Below are 25,010 nucleotides of genomic sequence, written 5' to 3' on the forward strand. Positions count from 1 at the left end.
GGAGGCACATCCTAAAGTATAAAGATTAATGTTCCTACCAAACTAATTCAAGTTTTATATAGTTTTTTAATTGCTCACATCTTCAATTGCAGTGGGAGTTTATTGAAAACTTGTCCATAATTTCATTATGCATGGTATGCCTTTTAATTAACTAAGTTGTTAGTAGAATACAGATGAGTCTCCAATCTGTTATTTTTGTACTGTTAAACTCTGCTACCTATGATTTCTATCCTTTCTAATATAAAATCACAATTCTTTCAGTCTGTCTGGATATATTTTAACATTACATATAGGAAAATATTAATCTACAAAGTATAATAAAACACGTAAGTAAAAATTAAATTGTTCCTTTTTTTTCCCCCTAGCTTCCTGCTATGTAATGACTCAACTGGAAAACAGTTAATTAAGAAAGTAGATTGTAACTTTCCATTTAAAATGGCTATACTGGTGTATTATTGTATAAAATATTGTTATAAAGGTAGTTAGTTAATAGGTACTTAAATAATGTTAATGGATAACTTATTTTGGAAATACAGTCATTAAGCAAGTCATTCCTAATAGTCTCGTGACTATGAAAGCTGTTAAATACTCTTGCTTGGATTATCAGAAAGCTCAGCTAGAGAAACTCATCCACAATCCTTTCTGCTTTAACCTTGATCTGCCTGCATTCCTTGGCTTGCAGTGATTACACTTCTGCAACTGTGTTGTCATCAAGCTCGCAACCACATCACAATTTGTTTGATCCCTCAGTTTTGGAGACACTGCAATCTTTTCCCTTATTAAAAAGTCTACTTGTTTTATAATACGTGTGTGTATGTTGTGGGCATTGTAATTCAATATTTCAAACATTTGGTTGGTTTCTTTTGTTTGTGTTTCCCTCTTTATTAATACTGCTGCTTAAGGTCACTACTGCCCTTTCTGGAACCCACACCACTGTTTATGAGAAACTTTGTCTGATACTCAGTGATACTCTTAAATTGACGTGACGAATGAGGGAATTTTTCAGAGACTGATGAAACTTCCTTCAGCAACTGTCACCTGAGTTAAAGGAGTTTGGACATCTTCATAAAGAGCACATTTCTTATGGAGAAAGGTTGAGGGGGCTGGGCTTGTTCAATCTGAAGAAGAGAAGGCATCAGGAAGACCTCATCGTAGCCTTTCTGTACTTAAAGGGAGCTTATAAACAGGAGGGAGACTGACATTTTACATGAGCAAATAGTGATACAACAAGGGTGGAAGATTTATTTTGGATGTTAGGAAGAAGTTTCTTACTTTCAGTGTTGTGGAGTGGTGGAAGAGGTTTGCAAGAGAAGCTGTGGTGCCCCATCCCTAGAGGCACTCAAGGCCAGGTTGGATGGGCCCTGGGCAGCTGAGCTGCTGGGGGGCAGCCCTGCTGATGCCAGGGCATTGGGGATAGCTGGGCTTTGAGGTCACTTCCAACCCAAGCCATTCTGTGATTCTGTGAAATGGAGTAATGCTGCTGGTTGAGCCTTTGGAATTTAAATCAGGATGGATAGTTGAATATATAAAAGCAGTTTTTCCCCATAGACGTGTTATATATTTTTAAATTGACACAAAAGGTGCAAGAACATGTTATTAGTTTCCCTAACAGCAGTGTAAGAATCACTTGCATCAGTGACCAAATGAACAAGAACTACTGTTCTTGTTCCCCAGTTCAGTAACTGGGAACTGCAGGTGGTTGTGTTGTGAGACTGGCGAAAGACAAAATGAAGATCTGCATTCCTGAGAATATCATTTTCAATAAAACGTTGTGTTTTAGAGCACTTTGTGGAAGCAAGTCCTTGATGCTTTGCTGACAAGTGCCTTACATAAGCTTCCATCTGTCACTAGGCATAGGAGCGCGTGACCCAAATGGGGGACAAATGTGGGACACAGAGCAGCAGCAAATCAGCTGCCAACTTTTAATAAGAGAGGAAGACATTTGAAGAAATTTGGTATTTTTGTTAGTAGCATTTATCACACAGTGCAGCTGAAGAAAAAAATGGCCAAGTGCTGTAATGGTTTAAAAAAGCCAGAGCTGTTGAAACCCTTGCTGCCTACACATCTAACCCTTATTTCCTGAATGTGTGCCCAGCCTGTAATAGATGAATCAGATCTGTGGTATGGGTCTGAGGTTCTGGGATCATTTAGAAAAACCCTTTTAAGATGTTTTTACTTTCTAAAACGGAAACCCATTTAGGCTTATTGTATTTATTATTCTGTAATAGATTTCCTTAATCCACCTTCCCAAGGGTAAGAACAAATGGACACAGCAGCTGAGGTTACTCAAAGGTTTTGGATCACAATGAAGTTTTAACAAATGGTCTGTTGTGTTGTAAATGTTTGGTTGTAAATGTTTGGTTTCCATAATTTACAACTGCAACCTATTCTGAAACCTACTGATAATGGCAGGGGGAAGGAAATGGTAATATTTCATTTTGTCTAGAAATTTAAATGTAATCGTTTGTCACTGTGAATTTATTCCTTCCTAAGCAGCACCTGACGGATGAAGAAGAACTAGAGAAATTTTCATAAATCCTGACTGCAAGGACAGAGTACTGTTTCTTTTTCTCCTGATTTTCCAAAGCTATCTATATTTTGTAGCAACGGAAATTACTTCACAGTTCTCCAATTAGTGAATGATGAGCCGCATTTAGGGGTCTGAGCTGTTGCGAGTAAGGGAGATGTATGCCATTGACAAAGTGAGTTCTCCCTGCAGGTTTTCCTCCCCAAGCAGCTCAGTGTTGGGTGGAGTGGGTGTCTGCACCCACACATGAGAAGTGTCAGGAGCTCTCAGCTGAATGGGGAGGAGCAGGATTCTAGCCTAGGCACTAGCCTGTGCTAATGCCAGCTCATTTGTGCCATACAACTGCTCTTTGGGAGACCTGCTGCATGGATGCCGGGTTTGGCTCTCACAGCTCCCCAGTGTTTGATAGCCAGCATCACTTACACCTGAGCTTTCTAAAGTAGAAACTCCCCCTTTAGCCATGTTAAAGATAAACTGATTAGGTGGTTGCCTTATTTGGAAGATCTTTCAGATGTTTAGGTGTTGAGTTTGGGGTTTTTTGTTTTTTGTTTTTTTTTCAATTTCTTATTCTTTACTGTAAAGAAAAACAGGTTGTAGATTTTTTAGCTTCGTGGAATATTTATGTCAGTCAAAGGCATCAGCCTTTGGGCATAAATCTGCCCAGTTAAGTGTATCGTAGGGAACATCACTGCTGAAGTGGGTAATTGCTGCAGGTCTTGCTAAACAAAGTGAAGTTTAAGCATCTGGAACATGTTAATTTTAAAAAATTAATACATACCTTCCAGCAGGTACATGGAAAGGAGGAACAAATCCGACAGCTGTGAGTTCATTTGCTGAAGATAATTATTTATTATGATGAAGGAAAAGGAGAAAGCCTTCAAATGATTTTATGTTTTGCAATTTATTAGTAAATGTTAGCCATTCACAAGAAAGCAAATAAATTACAGTTCACAGATACCACCATCCTCAAAATTATTACTTCAGCTTTGGAAATGACATAGAAAAGAAGAAATGCTGGATGGGAAAATATGCATAAATAGGGCTTTTGTGTTACCAGTTCTTACCATTTTTGTTGTTGTTTTTTTTTTTCCCTATGAAAAAGGGTTATGGCTTGTAAGTGTTAGACTGAATGCTGTGCACTGCAGCAGAGCCAACACGAGTTTTCATGTGAACACTCTTTCCCAGCTGGGCATTCTGTGGCAATGCTCCAAGTCATGCCAAAAGATTCCTGGAGTATGCGGTGGTAACTTACTTCTGTAGCATAGGTGATTTATGGGTTTTCTGAGAGTCTTCCTATAAATTATGTATTGTTTTTTATAGCACAGGGGTAGTATTTCTTCTTTGATGTGAAAGCAAGTGTGTTATTCGCTTAAATAAGACAATAAATAATCCATCTGTTGTCTTTCCAAAACCTCTGTGGTAGCTGACTCACTCACATGTCTCTGTCATCAGCTGTGGTAGATACTTGTTACATGTGCAAGTTAAGCCCTCTTCCAGTGCTTGCATTTCTTCCCTAGAAATGAGTACAGTTTAGGAACTACTTGCAGGAAAAAATGTTTTACAAATTATGCTTATTTTTAAGCTTTCTGGGAAGCTGAGAGGCTGAATTGAGTCTCGTTCAGGTCCATTAAAAGAAGAGCTCGAGTGCTCAACAGCGTGAGAAATGTTTTTAACATATAGATACATATGTTTCTTTAGACCATAGGTTTAGTCTTATACAATAATGAATTTGTTAGCAGAAGATGTAACTATCAATTTTAATACATAAGTAACAAGAAAACAGATCAAATTAAACATTGGTAAGGATTTCCTGGAAAATGTTCTGTTAAAGTAGAATGGAATGGAGTATTAAAAATTTGTTTGTAGTGCTGATTCCAGAAAATTTCAATACAGAAGTAAAATAGAAAATAGCATTTTGAGTATGCAGTTATTTGTGAATAGGATCATTTCTCTAAAGTCACTCAAGCCACAAATTTAAATCTTTTACTTGCATTTGCCTGTATGTGAGCTTGCCTGTTTGTTCACTGTAACTTTTGTTAGTATAAAAGCTTTGTTATTCCTCTTCACAAACATTTTCCATATTTGCATCATCTTATCGTGTTCATAAATAGTAATTTTTACTTATAAAAGATCCATTCCCCCGCCTTACTCACAGATTTTGGATTCTGAGTAATAAAACCACGTAATTGTGGTATATAGACTATTTAATTTCTTTGTAAATACAAGTCTATCACTATTATATTTAAAGGATTGCACATAGTTTATTTCTCCTTGCAACTGGTTTCCTGGGGATTCTCATTCTGCACAAATAAGCAGATGGCAAGCAACAGTACTTTAGTTATGAATTGTTCCCTTTTCTATTTTGGAGTTTAACAAACTTGCTAGTTTTTTTTTGGTTTTTTTTTTGGTTGTTTTTTTTTCCAGTGCATAGCTTTAAAGTATTGCCACAATTTAGTTTATTGACTGATTTTCTTTTCATTGGCAGAATCTGAAGAAGATTCAAGAAATGGATAAAGAGACAAGTGATGAATCCAGCACAGATCTTGATGAATTAAAGAATGCTGACTGGGTAATTGAATACTGATTCAGCATCATCAGTAATTTATAAATCTTCACAATGCTTACCTAAAATTGTTTATTAAAGTCAATGTTGATTGAAATCAAGAGTTCTCAATTTCAATCTCCTATCCACCACCTATTCTTCCTCCTCTCCACCCATTGCTACTGTTCAAAAATAGGAGGGAAATGCATGTGACAAGCAGAGCAAAAGAAAATTGGGTACAGAGCGTGTTACTTATTAGACCTCAGGATTTGGAGTCTGTTCCACAATTTCTGTGTGAATTGCTGCTAGAAATTTTTTCAGAAATAATGAAGGCCTAAGGGAAACAAATTTTAGGATTCTATCACTGTTACTGTTCACATAGTTGTACATCTAGAAGCTTTCTGATGTGCATATGTACTTGAAATGGCAGTTTGGATACATGTTAGGATAACTTTGAAATCCTTTTACTGTATTACTTCAGTGATGAATATCAGTTGAGGTAAGACTGAGTTGCAAAAAAAGTTTTCATAATGGTCATGAGGATTAAAAATAGGGTTATATAAGATAAAAACAAACAAAATGGAGTTTGATTGATGTGTTAGAGTGATACAGTTGTATATATTTGGTGGTGTCCTAAAAGGGGAATGAGCAACGATCTGGGTTGGTATGCAAGCATTAAATATAACTTTACTCTCTTCTCTTCAGGCTCGTTTTTGGGTACAGGTGATGCGGGATTTACGAAATGGTGTCAAACTGAAGAAAGTCCAAGAGCGTCAATACAACCCACTCCCCATAGAATATCAGCTCACACCATATGAAATGCTGATGGATGATATTAGATCCAAACGATATACCTTAAGAAAGGTCATGGTGAGTCACAAGCATTACTAGAATTTGTCAAATCTCAAATGTTATTTTATTTGTTACTTTTTTTTTCATTTCTTCATTTAGATTATATTGATCATGGGTTTTATATGGCATCTTTAATCTGTGTAGTATATTGAGGAGAAAAATGGGAAAGCAACAAAGGAGTGTTTTGTTTTCCATATGGCAGGCATTTAAAATTTTGAAAGACTTTCTTATCACATGCTTGAACAAATTATTTCTGTTGGTTTTATGATAACTGTAATAATCATACCAAGAGTCCTGTCACATTTTCTACTAAGATATTGTTTTAGGCTTCTGCTGGGGAGAACGTTTATATTGAGATGCAACATAATTTATGCAATATAAATATGGCATTCCAGAATATCAAGTGCTCTCCTGTTGTTACATGAGTGATAGATACTGTGATGGAAAAGGAAAACATACAGTGTTTGAAAACTTAAATTGCTATGATCTGCTAATAATTTTCAAGGAGTGAATTCTGTAAAACATTTTAAGTCTTCAATTTGTAGAAGTACAGCTCAATTATTTTCAGCATATCCTACCTGAAAAAAAAAACCAATGCTTGAGCAAATTGGAGAGGATTGATGAGCCACCTCCTAGATCCTCAAAAAGGTACATGTAAGATTGACCTGAGGAACTCTTCTCATCAGGACTCATTTGAAATCTACTGGCATCTCCCAGTTCTTTTGGTTTCTATTGTGTTCAACATTAAGATGTTCTTCCTGATAAAGCAGCAAATGACTTAAAGTGACTTAAAGTGACTTATCCTTACAAGGACATTTTAAACCCTTTTGTCAAAGGCATGTATTTGGTCAGTATCAATATTCATGCCTGCACTTATTATCTATGCCTGTTATTAGTTAGAGAGGAAGCATACTGTTAGAATATCCAGTATTCAACTATGTTTGCATTCCTGAAAAAAAGGTGACAAAACTTTTGCTAGTGAGAAAGCCACATTTCCAGAAGAAAAATTCAGACATGAAAGAAGCAGCAAGCATGTAGTTCTATTAAAGATCACTAGAGAAAATAATGAAGAAGGAAAAAGTTGGAACTATAACCTGGGGAACAAATAAATGAATCCTGTTACAATGGAAGTGCTTTTTGTTGTATGAGATGAAAATATTTTCCTAATCAAGGTCTGAATTTGGACTATCAGGTTTTTGTCTGCAGCAATTTTTCTGGAGCAATTTTCTGTTAAGTCTTCAGGTTAAAATACACACCCAGGAATGCTGTCTATCTATCTTTACACTAACAATTCAGAAAATAGTGCTATCTGCTCATACTGCCCACTGCAAAAGAACAGTCCCCTCAGCTCCTTGATTACTGTATGCAATCAGGATAGTAGCTGTGTTTGAATGGGAACCCCTGGGTCATCTGTTCTTGCTTTTGGCATGCTGGGCTTTAATTCATCTGTTCAGCAGGATCCTGCCTCTTCTGAGGAGATTTTCTTCATTATCTAGTAGGTCTTGGAGGCACAGCTGCTCCCCTGTTCATCCAGTCTCTCACTGTAGATGAAATCCCTGCAAGCATCTATTTTTGTTCTTCTGTCTTGCCTACTAGGTGGATCCAAATTGACCTCTGGGCACAAACATGAATTGAGATTCCAATCAGCTGCAGGTACAGGACCTGTAGTGTTGTCTGTGAAGCAATTGCTGCCTTAGTCTAACAACTGCTAGTGACTTGCCATTAGAAAAACAGCTTCTTTCTTATTGTAAGCTGTCCAACCTATAATCTGGATTCTGCTGCAGGGTCTGCCTGCAGAATGTGCAAAGCACACGTAATAATAATGCAGTTTGATATGAAATATGTGGAGCCTGAAGGATTTGTACAGAATTACAATTTTGGTTAGATGTCATAAATACAGCATCTTTTAGCTAACTGCTGTGGGTTAGAGCTAATTATATGTATTCCCATCGGAGGAGACTGTCATGCTTCTTGAAAAAAAGGAAAAAATGACAAGGACCCCAAATCTGAATTTTAAAGCAGCCTGGGAAACATGGATTATGTTTCTTTCTATCAGTCAAAACAGAGGTTTGGCATAATTTTTAGTAAGAACATTTTTTAATTTTCACTTATGGGTACTATTTTTAGAATTGATAGCTTGTGAAAATGCATGCTGATAATGATAACAAGAGGTAGATCGTTTTGAAATAAATAAAATGTAACATGAATTCTTTTCTCTTTGTGAACATAAGGCTGTGTTAAAGAGTAGCATGATCTGTCCCTGGCTGCTTAGTACTCAGGAAAGGAACTGTTATTCCTGTAAGGTGCATTGCTTAGGAACTATTCTGATGTTTCAGATTGTCAGCAGTGTTATCAGATACCAATCACTGGAGCTGTTGTTTCTCATAAGTCATCTGTGATAGAGCAGTTATTCAAAATGTCTTGAAGATGTAAAACATCAAATTCTGGACTTTTTGCAAATAATTGGTTTAAGTAATTTCAGTGACCTCTACATTTCAGTTTCAGTACATATGAAAATAATTCCAAATTCATCATCTCTCTGTCATTCTGATGCAAGAGTCATTGTTTCTCTGGTTGTCACAGGAACAGGATTACTTTCATCCCAGCATTTTTTGTAATCTTTGCATGTTTACCTGAGCAGCTTTAATAGATTTTTTTTTCTCCTACGGAGCTCTCATTGACAGCAAGTTAGAATTGCAAAACAATTGGCAGCGTCTTGAATATTGGGAAATTTGAATTACTCTGACAAATTTACTTTTTCTTTTCTAATGCCTATGTGTAAATCTCCAGCTTTTAATTTCTCCTCCATTCACAGTGAGTTCTCCTTCCTGCTCACCTCCCCCTCCAAGATGCGCGTTGCCCATTCTATTTTTTGAGCAAAAGCAGTTCTTACCTTAGTTTTTCAGTGCATGGTTCTGAGATACCTTCTATATAGTATCCAAACATATTATTATTGCTTAATAATTAGATTCTTCTTAAATTATGATGCTCATATCTCAGTACTAGAGCTCTCCACAAATATCTTTGATACAGTAGTATTAGCTTGACTGTGTTACAGAAGGTGAACTTAGGCTTGTAGACTGAAGTTATTGCTGTCAAAAATATCCAGTCATTTAGATGTCTAATCTGGAAATCCTCTGGCATGGTTGTTCTGGTAGTTTCAACAAAAAAATATTTATTTCATTATAGTATTTAAAATCTTACAGTGTTTAAATTACCTGCAGTAACAGTTATAAATGACATTTCAGACATTTTGAGTGGACATGACGGATGTGAGGAGGCCATCATCAGGGACAACTCCAGCCAATTCATCCAGTTGGGCATTGCAGAAGCTGTTGTTCTGTTGTAAGAATTGTCTTTAGTGAGTGATGTTCAGGTGCTCTAAGCAGGGAGCCATCCCTTTGTCATTATTTGCCTTTGTCACACACTTCTGCAGAAGTTTAGGAGGTGTCCTAGGCACAGCAGTGAGCATTTTGAGGTATTTATTTAGATATTAGTTTGCAGTTGGGGCTGGTGGAATCTGGCGAAAAGATAATTTTGTGTCTATTCTGCATCTGTGCAATGTAGCTCTGATTAGACTTTAATTGGGCCATGAATTTTAATTAATTAATTAAAATATACATGTTAAATTGCTCATTACAGCAAGAGTTAGTTTGAGTGAAGAGATAGATCTAACGTGGACAGAGAAGATAAAAGCTCCCCTTCAGTATCTTTCCCATAAGCATCTTTTCAGGATCAGAGGAGAAGAGAGATTCTGCTCTTGGTGCTCTTGGGTTGTTGGCTCATGCAACCATTAAACATCCACTTGCTTTGCCACCAGCTTCCTTCACGTCCTGCAAAAAACACTTAAGCAGAAGTTATTTTTCTCCTTTTCCAATCGAATGGAAATACTGCTACTAATTGCACTCTGATGGCGTTAAGTCAATGCATAGACTGCCCTGAGGTGAAAGGCTCAGAGCCATGTATTATTTATTTCCTAGTATGATGTGCAGAGAGTTGTTCCCCAAGGCTGGAAGTGAGATTATCAGCGTACAAAATGACTGTTCTGATGGTAATAACTCTCAACTTAAGCTATCAACTTTGACATCTGATGAACAGTAACCTGGGGATGAGAGACTTAGCATTTCATTAAGAATCTGCTGTCCTTGAAGAGTTGCTCAGTCTTTAAACAGAGGAAATCAATCACATCACTTAACTTAAGGTTCTCCTTATCATAAAATGTCTAATCGACACTTAATATAAATCTTTCTCATTTTAATTTTACTGTACTGTTTCTAGGAAGATGACATGTTGCACGGTTTAGCAGCTTGGTTTTCTGTGGCAGACAGTATGAAGTTCCCACTAAGGAGCTTATAGCATGAGTGGGGGAACATTGGACCATGTCTGGGGTAAGAGAGCTCCAGAACGGATGCCCAAGAAAGCAATGAAGCAATGCAGGGTGACTCTGCATCCAATTCCTTGTCAGAGAAAGGATGAATCTTCAATGGGAGGCTGTCGTTTCCTCAGCCTATGCACTGGGCATGTTTTGGGTCAGCAGATCTGGTGTGGAAGCTGCGTGGCATTGGTGAGGTTTAGTTAGGGTTCACTCAGATGACCATATGGGAATTTAAACTTATTTTTCTGACTGCAGCATTTAGGAGAATTTTATCTCTCCTAAAGAAAGTCAAACCATCTGGCTCATCAAAAAAAAAAAAAAAAAAAAGATAGAGTGTTAAAATTTAAGACATTTAGTCTAAGGAATATAGTATTATAGGAATTGCTGTCAAACTGAAGAGTGAGACTGTTAGTCAGGTACTGTGTAGTAATGGAAGCCAGAAATATGCGTGGCATGGGATGTTCTCTCATCCCTGATAGGGTGCTTGGACACTATGCTATATAAAGACTGAACCTGACAAATGTTTTTTTTTAAGCAAACCCATACCATTATTTCCAGCTTATACTTCACATCTTCTTCAGAAGATAGAAAAATCTCTGTTGCCTTGTTTTATATCCCGTTGTTCTATATATGTATACGTAGTGAATTGTTGTCTCCTGTGATGAGCTGTATGTGAGGAAGAAATGTCTGTCTCTTCAGAAAAATAAGAGTGAATGAGAACACTTCCCACACATCCTCTCTTTGGGCCTCTTATCTGTACTTGAATGCCATAACATTCTAGTTAATTTACTTTGTAGACATATTGGCAAACCCCACTTGACTCTTGACTGATATTTTAACGTGCACATGGAGAGGCAGACAAGATACATGCTCAGAGGATCTCTCTCCTGCTGGGATATCCACGCCAGGACAGCTTCTCATGTCCAGAACAGCAGAGAAATTTGGTAAACACAGAAAACAAAGGGAGCTTATTTTTCATACATTGCTAAAAGCAAATCATACAATCACATAATGGCTTTGGTCAGAAGGGACCTTAAAGCCCAGCCATCTCCAACCCCCTGCCATCAGCAGGGCTGCCCCCCAGCAGCTCAGCTGCCCAGGGCCCCATCCCACCTGGCCTTGAGCACAGGCAGGGATGGTGCTCCACAGCTTCTCTGGGCAGCTGTGCCAGTGCCTCACCACCCTTTCAGTAAAGAATTTCTTCCTAGCATCTAACCTAAATCTCCTCTCTTTTAGTTTAAAGCCCTTCCCCCATGTCCTATCGCTATCAGAATGTGCAAAAAGTCAGCCTCCTTCCTCTTTATAAACTCCCTTTAAATACTGGAAGGCCACAGTGCAGTCTCCCCGGAGCCTTCTCTTCTCCAGGCTAAACAAGCCTAGCTCCCTCAATCTTTTTTTATAACAGAGATGCTCCAGCCCCCTGATCATTCTCGTGGCACTCTTAACACACTTTCAACAACTCCACATCTTTCTTTTGTTGGAGTCTGGGATTGGATACAGTACTCCAAGTACTCACGAGGGCAGAGCAGTGGGACAATCCCCTCCCTCTTCCCGATGCCACCTCTCTTTTGATGCAGCCCAGGATACTGCTCGCTTTTCAGGCTGCAAGCACACACTACTGACTCATGTCCAGCTTTTTGTCCACTGGGCTCCCAGGTCTGCAGGGCTGCTCTCTGTGAGTTCTCCTCTCATTCTGCATACATATCTGGGACTGTTGTGATCCAAGTGCAATGCCTTGAACTCGGGTTCAATCTTTGTTTTCATAGTAGAGCTTGGGAGATGATAAGGAGATCAAGAAAACCTCTTGAAGAGCATCAGAATCTAAAAACTGAGGGTTAGAGACTGTGCAGTGGTTGTCAGAGAGTCATGGCTCAAATACATGTTCCTAAAAAATGTTGGTGCCTTTTCCTCCAAACGAGACACAAGTTTTGTCTGCATTCTCCTGCAGCTGTGGTTGCAGTCCTAATATTTAATTCCATCATTTCAAAATCCTAAGTGTTACTTACTGATGCTGCTGCAACTGTGGTTATTCCATAGCTACAACTACAGCTATCCACAAAGTTGAAAAGCTGTGATCTAATAAGACTTTTCTCACCTCTGTTCTGCGTATGGATTATTGTGCTGTTAAAACTTGTGGGCTTTTATGTCTGGTGCAGGTGTCAGAAACTGCAGGCTCTGTCATGGATGTCCTGAGTTTTCAGTCTGATCATCTGTGCAAATATGAATGCAAGACATGAAAATATATCTTTTTTTCACTTTCTCCTTTCCAGGTCAATGGTGACATTCCACCTCGATTAAAAAAGAGTGCCCATGAAATAATCCTGGATTTCATCCGATCACGACCTCCATTAAATCCTGTACGTAATCCAGTGTTCTTTTTTCCTAACAAAAATGTGGCTTTGTAAAGGATGTCTGTCCAGGGAATATGTTAAAAATAGTTTCTGACATGGGCTTTCAGGAATACTGAATCGTGTATGTATAATGTGGTCTATTGAAGAGCAGTGTGTGACTGCTTGCACCAACCAGCAGCTTCTCCTGTCGGCAGCCCTTTGTCTCTAAATCAGGAAAAAATACAATTCTCTTTCCAGTTTCTATGAGTTTTTCAAAAGAGTACACATAAAATCATAAAATAAAATGCTGCTTTTTTTTTTTAATTAAAAAAAAATAATCATGACATATACTTTTGAGGAAGCACTGTTTTATGTAAATATAATTGTCTTTATCTCCCAAGGCCTCTGCAAGAAAGCTGAAACCAACCCCACCACGGCCACGCAGCCTTCATGAGAGGATACTGGAGGAAATCAAGGCTGAGAGGAAGCTGCGTCCAGTCTCACCAGATGAGATAAGGCGTAGCAGGCTGGGTAAGCACACTGCTAGTTTTTACCAGCAGCTTTCACAGAAAACTTCTCACATAAGAAGCACCAATATCTGTGCAGCAATATCTGTGTAGATGTCACGGAAGATAAAAATAACTCTTGTCCTTTCAGAATAAAGAAACAAAAGGCTTTTCTAGGGCTGTATAGTCTTCGTACTAGATTATTTTTAAAAATAGGGTACTGTATGGTTCAGCTTGATCCCATTGTCCTTTTTGATATGTTAGATAAATGGAATTCCATTATATTGCTTGTTGGATATGAGAGTTCATGTTAGATCTGATCAGAATGGAATGGATGTTGGTTCTCCCTGGTACAGTATTCCTTACATATCTTTAAGTATTCTTTACATGTCTGTTTTTAATTCATTTTCTTCTCTTTGTTTCCTGTTATTAGCATCATCAATTTCCTCAGTCTAGTTGAAAATCTGCTTTTATTTTGTTTGCTGAAAGCATTGCTTCTATTTTAAATCTAAATCTTTGTTTCATTTTATAAGTTACAGAGCATGTTGTTGCGTATTTTCAGTGGGCAAACAATTAAGACTTGTTCTGCAAAGCTGTTCATTTCTGCCATGTGCATTCTACACCCTATTATAAAATACAAATACTACACTTTCCATCAACCATCCATTTGCACTAGTTCAATGGTTCTGACATTGACATGACAAATGCAGCCTTACGTTGTGACATACTTTACTTTAAAAGCTCGATATTTAACTGCATTAGTAAAACTGATCTAGCTGGATTTTTGAAGAGTGGAAGTGGCATCTAATGGTTGAAAAAGCATGAAATAATCCACGTACACAGAATATTTGTGCCTGCCACATGTGCTTAAAGGCACTGATCCAAATTCAAGTGGATTGCAACAACCCATTGTCTCTAAAGAAAAATAGTTCCATTAGTCACTTTGTGCATTGTTCTTTGAAGTGCTTGGTAGAGTTCGTTGAATGCTTGGGTGCAGTTTTAAATGCATGATGTTTTGAATGTCATTTCCTTGGGCTTCTAGCTTCTGCTTTGTACTCAATTAATGCTTGCTGTGTCAACCAATGTTTCTAATAGTTATAGACATTTTTCCAAATGTAGGAAGCTTGTAAAACCATGGAACGATTCTTTGCTTTTCTTTTCAACATTTAACTTCAGTATTTTACATGTTCTCCATGCCTTGTCAGGGGCAACAAATCTAATGTATTTATTTATACTTTGCAATTTTTTAACAGATATAAATTACATCAAACCCATTTAGTAAACAGTTCCTAGAGCAGTCTTGGATTTTGGAATATTACTGGTTGGGACTTCTGAGTTGATTTCAGAATATGTCCTCCAGTGAGGAGTTCCTGTCTTCCACCAGTTCTTCTCTTTTACAAAAGAAGGAATTCTTTAAGTTTTGGGACCATGGTAAAATCCCTTCAGTCCAATGAATTGTTTAGATTAAAGGTCATATTACTGGAGGTGTAAAAAGGGGATGCATGTGAATTTTACTTTCCAAACATAGTCATGAAGATTTTATTATTTTAATGTGAAATCATATAGATGATTAATTTGCTCTTGGCATAGGAAAGAAAAAAAGAACAAAGAACTTGAAAATAATTGTTATTTTGTTGAACTGTGAGTTTTGGGTTTTTGTCACTTTGAAATTATTGTTTGGCCCAAGTTTTCAGAATAAAATACATTCCTGCAGAATTGAGGATGAAATAGTGCTAGTGACCTTCCATATGTTACAAATAGATCTGCTGTATAGTTTAGGTGGTGGTTAAATGTAATTTAGTGGAGCAAAACGTGAGGCAAAAAGATTTAAGGATTACAAATCTAAGTAGAAACACAATTTGTGACACTTACACCATCTGGACAGAAATATTTGTTGATATTAAAAAGACAGAAACGGAGCATTAGAGTGAAATATATGGGAGTATATGGTACTTTCCAGATTTCCCAAAGTTATTTGTTGTTCACTTTATAGCAGTCAAGCACATACCCTCTTTTGAGTACTGGGGGAAGAGGGCTGTACTCTGCAGTTCCTCCTCTGTAGTATCAGTGGACCCGTGGCATATGCTTCCCAGCAGCCACTGGCTTTGCTCCCTTGCTCTGCACAACACAGGTAAGATCTTCTCCATCATGAACTGCCACTGAGCAAAGACAGCATCTGGAACAAAGTGCCAGCCTCCAAGCCATACTCATGCGCTGCAGCTGGTCCAGGGCCAGCCAAGGTTGAGCTAAAACTTCTTTGGGAATGATAATTTAATCCTGGTAGCTGTAGTTACAAAGGGAGACACTGGGGAGGAGAATGGGAGTGATTTTTTGAATGGCATCATCACATCATCAGAGTAAACTATCAAGACAAACACAGTTTTGAGGTACGTGCCCTTTGAATTGAAATTTGGATTAATGACTTCAGCAAGTTGAGCTCATGGAGATTGGAGAAAATGTTATTTCATACACGTTTTATCAGCCTTCTTTTAGGACTCAGCATTAGGTGATAAAACCCTTATGCTTTAAAATGTATTTGCCTTTATGTTACCTTTGGACAGCAAATTAGATGCTTTTTCTGTGACTGCTGTCTGTGGCTGATGTTGTCTTGGTGATGAACTACAGGAAAAATGCCCTGACTCCTAAGTTTGGATCAGCGTCAGCCACCTACTGTGTTCCCTGCCTAAATTTGCACTCGTGAGCAAAGGTTGTCCCAGTGCAACCTTTTTTCAACATGTTTTAATGCAGCAGTGTGTGTGGCTGACAGACCCTTCGTGCTGCCGTGCGTGTTTGTCATCCACAAGTATCACAGATAAGCTGACGGCAGTTTTGATGTGTTCTGGTACATTCTTGTAGCTGGGCCTGGCCTGCTTATCTACATCAGTGTACTGAAATTTTGGTTTCAGTTGAGAATATATCGAGTGCCTACTCCCTGAATGACGCTGTGTAACTTGAAATAGGGGTAGGCTGAGCACAGCAGTGGTTTGTGTGCATTTGGGGCTGGGACTGCAGTCAGACCAAAGGGCCGGAGAAAGGTTCAGCAGCTGTGCCATGTGATTTTCTTGTATCCAGAGATTGTAATTTCATGTGCGATTTTTTGTTATTAAGCTGACAAGGAACAAAGCTATTGGTTATGTAAACGTTCCAGAAATAAAGAACATCTGACTGTTTCTTATCAAGAAATAAAATGGCTGGAGGCCCCCAGAGAAGAGGAAAATATGGATACATTTTAAAGGCTAAATCCACCTAATATTTTTTTAAAAGGACAAAAATCAGCACAAATCACACTGCTAGGCCTTTTTTTTTTTCTTTCCTATTCAAGGAAACAACTGCTCAAGCTGAACTTGAGTGTCCCTCTTTATTAGTTTAATTATAATCATTGGAGATTACACTAAAAAAAAAATTAGAAATATTTATTTCAGGTCACTGAAACCGGTGTGAAATGTGGCTTTTTTCAGCTCTTTCTTTCTCTCCTGTCTCTCTTTTTCCCTCTCCTTTCTTTCTTCCATAGCATTTTGGTTGAAAATACTGCGGTATATACTTGCTTCTTGTTTTGGTATTTGATATTAATTCCAGAAATCTGGTTCTATAGTTATGCAAGTGTCCTTATTCTTGCTCTGTTTGCAAGTCCAACTTAATGTTGCTGTAGTTTTCAGACTTGAAGCTTTACTACAGTAAAGCAATACTGTCTGATACATTTTGGATTTAGGCAACAGAATCCAAAATGCCAGAAGTGGAATTAAATCTTTGGTTTTCATTACCCCTCTGCTTTTCTAACAGCTGAATCATTTTCTTTTTGTTGTTTTTATTTCTTTTTTACAGCAATGCGGCCACTTAGCATGTCTTACAGTTTTGACTTGTCAGGTAAAAAGGTGCAGCAACACCTGACGTGGTCATTGTGCTTATTGTGAAATTTGTTCCATCTGTTTGTTGAATTCCCATGTAAGAAAGAAACTTGAAGGGATTCTTCCAAGGTATGGTCAGTGAAAATAAAAATTAAGATTAATTACTTGTCTTAATACCTACATTTCCTCTGCTATGAAAGTATACCTAGGTACAGGAAACAGCTGTATTTCATCTGAAGTAAAGTGCTGGCATTCTATTTAAATAAATAACCTTACTAAGGTAGCCTGGAGCTATTGCAGATTCTAAAAAGAATACACTGTCACCTTCAAGTCCGGATTGCTTATTATTTATTAATCTGACCTTGGTGTCTTGACCGGCACTTTCTGACTAGACTGTTTCCTGCAAGACTTCATTTCTCATGAGTACCCAAAAACCAGTTTTGAACTCTTCTGCCTTTCTAGATTTAGTGAACTATACCACTAATCTAGAAAGGATCTGTCAATTGTACCAAGTGTCTTTAAATAAATATTTTGAGAGTTATTGAATCAAAGACGTTTGCTCAAGAGACTAAACCGTCCTGCTTTGCTGGTTAACAAAGTAACTTGCAAAGATACGCTGGTAACAGCTGACATAGAGAAATTCAATAGCTGATCCTTCATTAACCATCTAATACGAAATGTAAAGGCTTTTCTTAGCGGACCATTAGTTAGGGCATGCAGTGGCTGTACAAACATGTTCTACTTCAGAGATAGCAACTTCAGAGAGAGTTTGTGCCTGCTAGCTCTACAACAAATGTGGTCCTCCCTCTTGTGCACTAATTTTCCAGGCTGCACCCAAATGCTATCATTGAGGCTATCGATATTTTACATTAGCCTCAAAGATTTGTTCACTGAGGAAGTGAACAAATAGTGAACAAAAGTGAACAAATGCTAGCTATTAGCTAATTTCCCCTGGGTATCTCCTGAAAAAAAGAAAAATAAAATCCATCCTCTCATTTTGTGAAGAAGCAACACCAGCTATGTCCTTCCCTTATCTCCTTCCAGTTGCACACGGAAAGATCTCATCCAGGGCTTGTGCAGTACTTTCTTCCTCTGTTTCTCAACCCATCCTCTAACCTCTCTTTCCCTTAGAAAGGCATAATCTGATTGAAATGATTTAAAAAAAAAAAAAAAAAAGATGTTATTTGACTACCATGATACAATCAAATACAATAGCTTTGTAATATAGAAGTGAAGTCCACCAGTTAATCTCTGAATGTGGTTCCACATCATGGCTGAGCCAAGCAAACAGCTTGCCATTGCCAAAACAGAGGAGGGGGCTCTTTCTCCTTTCTCCCCCCTCAAGCATGCCATTTCCCCTTCCTCCTCTGTGCTCATTTATTCAGAAGATAAACTGATTCAATTCATATAAAGTAGACACAAATACTCATATTTTTGCAAGGCTGGCTTTGTGCTATTTCAGTGTTTTAAACCTGCTTGCTATCTGATCACAGAGCTGGCTGATGGCAGATAATGAGCATGGGTGGATGGGAGGAAGGAACAGGCTTTCCCTGTCACAGGCGGTGGCAAGCTGTTAATCCAGCTCAGGCCTTTTGTGAAAGCCTGTGCTGACAGTGTATTGTATAGCTACTACAGCTGTCTGGTGGGCTCCAAATTATGCATGCGCTTGGTGTCACGCTTTACTCTGCTGAAAGCTGAAGTGTCCCCCAGGGGCAGATAACAGCGTGAACAGTCATACTCCAGATTTCAGAAAGTACTCTTACGAATTTCAGATAAGCCTGAAGTTGTAAGTTGCTTTCGATTTAAGACTATAAAACTGAATGTGCCTGTCATCAATGGAAGAGAAATTTCATATCCGTCCTTCTTCATATGTCTGCTTCTTCTTTTGCCTTTTGTTTCTAAGAATCCCAAGGCATCCTCATTTGTTTAAATCCAAAAAAATACCTCATTAATACTCCATTCATAATCAATTCATTACCATTATATTTTTACTTTGAAAAAGCAACTGCATAGCAATCTATACTGTACTTGGAATTGCACTTTTTGACTGACCACTGAAGAACTCTTCTTGTTTTCTTTGTCCATCTTCTAAATGTGATTGGGTTGGGTTTTTTGGTTGTTTTTTTTCTTTTTCTTTTCTCAAGTCATGTGGTTCTCAGCAAGTAGTGTCATACTGTGTGACTGAGTGTTCTGATAAATCACCTTTAGTAGGTAGTTCCGGATGATTAAAACCTCCCAATTATCTCGATGTGAGGCACCAGATGATCAGAACAAATGAATTGGGTGGCTGGGATGTAAGCAGTAAACAGACAACTGGGAGTTTTGAGTGCTGTTACTTTGTATGCTATTGTTTTTTGGGTTTTTGTTTTGTTTTGTTTTGGTTTGGTTTTTTTGGCTGTGCTTTCATTTTCCGGTCACTGTTTCCACATACTTGCTCTTTCACTGCTTTCATTGCTCTCTGCTTGACGGAATTACTGTCACAAAACCACAAACCTGATGAAAATCAGAGTTGTTTTCTTCTAAGTGCTAACAGACAGGCTCAGGGTTTTGTTAGACTTACTGTATGCGACTTTCTCTGGGACCAAGCTAGAGAAGCTGATGTGTCACACTGCCCACCTATCTCCCTGCCACTGTCAGCCTGGGGATGAGGGGAGTGCATGTTCCTGCTAGTAAGCAGACGGAGCAAGCACGTGTGATGACAGTAATCTGAGATGTACTTCAATATTGGCTAGGGACCAGGGCAGGCAGTGGATGCTTCCTCTTATAGAAAAATAACTTAAAAGCATCTTTATTTCTATGGACTGCATTGAATATGGCTCAAAAGACCAGCCACTAATTCCCTTACCACTCAAGTTCTTACCTCAAAGCTGTGCACACCTGCTTTGAAGACATTACTTAAGCCACAGTTTGCTCATCTGGGAGCAGAGGAGAAGAGAGAGAAGAAAAAGGAAACTTAAACTTTTAAACCAAAACTTCACATGGTTTTCACCTCTGTGAGTTAATTTGCATTACTGTTGGTTTTACACAGTGTATGCCTCAGACCCTTCTTAGAGGAGGAGGGAACTCCACCAAGTCCCAGTAATCTCTTAATTTAGATAATACAATAATGAGTGTGATGCAAACACTAGCAAAAGGCTGACTGTTTGGTTTAGATTTATTAGTTCTCATGTCCTGGACTTCACCAGCCCCGTCCATTAAAAGTAGCAGCACACGTCTGTTACTTCTGTTCATTATATAATATTTCCCAGTATATTATACAGAACCACAGAATTGCAGGGTTTGGAAGAGACCTTTGGAGATCATCAAGTCCAGCCCTCCTCCTAAAGCATGTACCTTACAGTAGGTAGCACAGGAAGGTGTCCAGACAGGTCTTGATGTCTCCATAAAAGGAGACTCCACAACCTCTCTGGGCAGCCTGTTTCAGTGCACTGTCACCCTTACCATAAAGAAGTTCTTCCACATATTTGTGTGGAACTTCGTATGTTCCAGTTTTTGGCCATTGCTCCTTGACTTGCCGCTACACACCACTGAAAAGGGTCTGGCCTTATCCAGTTGCCTCCTACACTTTAGATATTTATAAACACTGATCAGACCTCTTCTCAGTCTTCCATTCTCTAGCCTCAACAGCCACAGGTCTCTCAGCCTGTCCTCAGACAAGGCTCCAGGACATTCATCATCTTTGTCACCCTCCACTGTATTCCTTCTAGGAGATCCCTGTTGTTTTTTTTTAACAGAGGAGCCCAGAATTGAACACAGGACTTCAGATGTGGCCTCAGTGAGGCAGAGCAGAGGGGGAGGATCACCTCCCTCGACTTACTGGCCGTGCTCTTTTTAATACACCCCAGGATCCCACTGGCCTTCTTGGCCACCAAGGCAAACTGCTGGCTCATGGCCAACCTGTTGTCCACCAGGACACCCAAGTCCTTCTCTGCAGAGCTCCTCTGCAGCAGGTCATTCCCTAACCTGTACTGACATATGTGCTTACTTGTCCCAGGTGAAGGACTCTACACTTACTTTTGTTGAACCTCATTAGGTTCCCCCCTGCCCAGCTCTCCAGTCTTTCCAGGTCTTGTTGAGTGTCACACAGCTTTCAGCTGTCAGCCATTTTCTCCCAGCTTTGTATCGTCAACGAACTTGCTAAGGCTGGACTCTATTCCATTATCCATGTCACTGATGTTGAACAAGACCAGACCCAGCACCAGCCCCTGGGGAACACCACTAGTTACAGGCCTCCAACCAGACTCTCTGCCACTGATCACAGCAATCTGAGCTCTGCCAGCCAGGCAGTTGTCAACCCACCCCACCATCCGCCATCGTAATGAGCAGAATGTAAACAAGCGTTAATTCTGCATCCATTTTAGTCTTTGTTCAAACCTAGTGTAGAAATGGTGATGTTGGAGAGCACGTTTGCTGTATAGAATCAAATTCAAGTTTCTGTTGCCACTGTTTTCCAAAGAGAGCTGGTTGGGAGCAGACAGCAAGGTTACATGCTTACTGTAGTTAGTGTTCTGCTTATTCTTTGTTTTGTTAGAGGCACATAATGTAAATCAAGGTAAATTTTGTATTATCCTAGGGTCTTTTTTCTCTCCCTTCTTAGAAGGCTAGCTAGGGAAGGCTGACACAAAGATAAGTAATCAAGTCTAAGACATGATATTGCAACATTTCCGGTTGTAATGATCGCTCAGAAGAATCTCTGGAGAAACCAAACATTAATGCAATTTGCAGGTACTGTTCATTGTACTCACTGCCTGAAAATATGGAGAAGTGACGCACTCCCAGTGAGTCTGATTCTCCAATGAAATCTGAATTCCAGGCTGTTACTCACATGAGTTTTTGTTGTTCGTTTTTTAATATCAGTTGAATCATCTTCAAAACATTTAGATATTCAATGAAACTAGAGACTGTCTAACTGATATTTGTTTTAAACAGACAAATTTATTTTTGCTTCAGTGAATTGTCCATGAATTTCTTCTGTCATACTCCTTTTTATAAGCACCTGTCTATTCATTGTTTCTGACTTACTTATCCTAAGTGGTTTTATCTTGTTTGTGGTGATATATGCTTATTTGCCATACTATAATGTTTCTGCTGCCTGAATGCATCACTAAAAGAGCTTATATAAAGTTACGATATTTTTTTTCTAAATTAGCTAAAACATTCTGTTTTTAATTTTGGAATACATTATTTTTATTGAAATCTGATGGATGAAGCTAAATTTATGTGATCTTTCCTTTAAATTATGATAATCTATCTTTTTATGTATATCCAGTAATGTAAGTGCAGGAGTGCTAAACTGAACTGATGCACTGTTGTCCAAGAAAGGTTATAAGTGTATGGATTTTGTTTTTTGTTTTTTTTTAGTTTTACCTTTTGGGATTTTTTTTCTTTAGTGCTTGAAAATTGTAAAAACTCCCCTTTTTTATGGCGATAAATGATATTTTCTACTGAAGAGCCCTTCAAAACAAATGCTGTGGCTGTCTTCTAGGTTCACTTAAAGCTTCTCTGGTAGTTCAAGCAGACGAAAACAATGTGTTTCTAAACAAATCATACATATGAGAGCAGAAATAAAAACATTTTTAGGCTGTGTAGATAGTAGTTGACTACAAAAATTACCTCTGCAATGGAGCAGAAATTTCCATTTCTTAGTCTTAGAAAACAAACTAAGCAAACAAACAAAATAACAACAAAGAACAATTTATGTCACGGATCTCAGATATCCAGTTCTCTAATATCATATTCTGTAGTGCTAGGGGATATCTGGTGGGTGTTGTTTCCTAGTCCCTTTCCCCAACTCTATTGCATGTTTTCTTTTTTGGAGAGGGCAATAATATTGTCACTTTTGGCTGCCATGTCCCTGGTGTTGGGGCTTTGGCTGGTCTGTTCAGGAACTGCTCTGTGCAATCAAGAGACAAATCAAAGGTTTTTCTCTTGTTCATATGGGAAAGCCCCAAGCTTCTTCAGTCAACTGCTTGCCAGCTAGTTATGAGATCTCATGAAGTGGTGCTGGCAACAGGGAGGAGAGGTGGTTTGGTTTTTGTTTTCATGCTGTCACTTTCTGGAATTGCACAGAGCAATTGTTACAGTAGGAATGCATTTGATGTGGAGGACACCCATGCTGTACTCGCAAAAATCTAGGAGGGGAGAAAAACATGACCTAGAAGCCATAATGCTAGTCAGGATAGCCATTAGCAAAGCCTTTGAAGATAGGAACTAAGGGATAGGGAGTCTAAGTCTTTGATTGCAACTCTTTGTAGGGAGGACATGAAGGCAGTAATAATACTGTAGTACACAGATTCACAGGCTTGGAATGTCACCGTGGCTTTAATAACCCAAATAATCCCCTTTTCTTGCATTCCCAGTTGAAGATATGATTTATTGAGGAACTGTAATGTCTGCTGCCTTTTCCCTCTGTTTTCAGCATTTAACAGTGAGCTAATCAATTATATTAAATGCATATTAATTTAACTCATTCTTCTTATTATTCATTTAAATAGCTGCTCTGGTGAGAATGTTGGAAAACTGACCTAATATGGCAACTAAGGCTTTGTTTATACTATGCAGTTTTAAATTGACTTTTGCAAGAACGGCTTTTATCAATGCCAATTGTGTTGTAGCAGCAGTGACCGTCTCTGTTTAAATCAGCAACGCTGCAAGTGACTCCGAGTGATGTGTGAGTACTTGCATTGTTGGCACTGGGAATATCTGGACTATATCATTTCTCTGCCATAGTCCTTCTGGTAACCTAAAGTTCGAGTTGTTTGACCTTCCATGCCTCTTGTCACCGTGTGTAAAAATGGGAATAATAACACTTCATTACCCTAACCCTAAAATACCTGGAGGTACTTTGCTATTACAAGACTGGGGAAGGAGTCATGTAATTACATGGGTAGAAGAATGCATTTGTAGAAAGACCAGATGCTTAGGCATACATGCAAATAGGAGATTAAAAGCTTCTCTTCATTCTCCCTCCAATGTAATTTTCTTCAGATTGGAATACTGCACTTTGTACTTTTACAGGGATAAAGCTGAATTATCAGAACAAACTCTAAGCTCCCCTAAAATATCAAAGCCTAGGTCATTATCTTAATGTCTAAGCTAAGCTCGGCTAAGCATGGCAGACCCTGGGCTTAAATTGCCAGAGATTCATCCTCATTGCACATGGCCAGAAACCCTGAGTAATTTATTTGGTGGAGTTGCATCCTTGTAAAACACATGCAGATGAAATCAGAACAGCAGCTTCATGTTTCTGCTGTTACATGAACATTTAGCTTCACAGACATATTTTTAATACAAATGACCACGCAAACCCATGAACTGTGCATATTTTTGATGAGTGCTAGTTATTTAGCTCATTCTCATTCCTTTTCTGTGTTCTGCAGAATAAAGTATAATTCTGTCCTCACAGGAATAACTAGATTTACTCCACGCTAAACCTTATAACTTTTGTGTGGTGTTGCCTTCAGATTCACTGGAAACCCACTTGTCCAGATACGACCGTACCTTCTTCTGATACTTAGTTAATTAGAGACTCTAAGTTGAAGTAAGAATATTTTTGTTTTCAACACAGGAATTCATTTTTAAAGTTGACTAGGCTTAGTCTGGGGTGTTTCTTTAGTGTTTTGCACCGCTGCTTTTCCCACTGCTTTCATTCCTTCATATTGCTTCTGTACCATAAGCCATTGCCTGTAGTTCTCAGCAAAGCATTGCTGAAGTAGAACAATTGCACATGTAGAATATCACTATATATTTTTTTTCCTTTTGTGTGTATGGACTTCACAGTAAGGTTTGAGGAGGCAAAGTAGGTTGATCTACTTAGGGCACGAGGTCCAAGCACCAACTGTTCCATTTCTTTCGCTAGATGTCTCTGCACCAGAGGCTGGAAGGAAGTCAGCGGATGGCTCTGTGGCAAATGGCAGCCTGGCATCGCGGGGGAAGCAGAACGGGGCCACGCAAGTGACAGTGCAGCGGAAGAGACTCCTGAAGGCTCCCACGTTGGCTGAACTTGACAGCTCAGATTCGGAGGTAAAGCATCA

General features: G+C 38.7%; 1 protein-coding gene across 4 annotated transcripts in view; it reads left to right on the forward strand.

The window, feature by feature from the left end:
• The window catches only part of SPIRE1 (spire type actin nucleation factor 1), a 125,120-nt gene that overhangs the window by 81,938 nt on the left and 18,172 nt on the right, over nt 1-25,010 (forward strand). For 3 of the 4 annotated variants that reach the window (XM_090137348.1, XM_090137349.1, XM_090137347.1), the window contains exons 5-10: nt 5,013-5,096; nt 5,775-5,939; nt 12,567-12,653; nt 13,028-13,157; nt 16,955-16,996; nt 24,836-24,999. In XM_090137348.1, coding sequence (XP_089993474.1) covers nt 5,013-5,096; nt 5,775-5,939; nt 12,567-12,653; nt 13,028-13,157; nt 16,955-16,996; nt 24,836-24,999 — 672 coding nt within the window. The remainder of the gene's footprint in view (nt 1-5,012; nt 5,097-5,774; nt 5,940-12,566; nt 12,654-13,027; nt 13,158-16,954; nt 16,997-24,835; nt 25,000-25,010) is intronic. The other variant, XM_031588988.2, reaches the window with a different exon arrangement.

Source organism: Phasianus colchicus, chromosome 3, assembly GCF_987193195.1.
Source record: "Phasianus colchicus chromosome 3, bPhaCol1.hap1.1, whole genome shotgun sequence".
Classification (NCBI taxonomy): Eukaryota; Metazoa; Chordata; class Aves; order Galliformes; family Phasianidae; genus Phasianus; species Phasianus colchicus.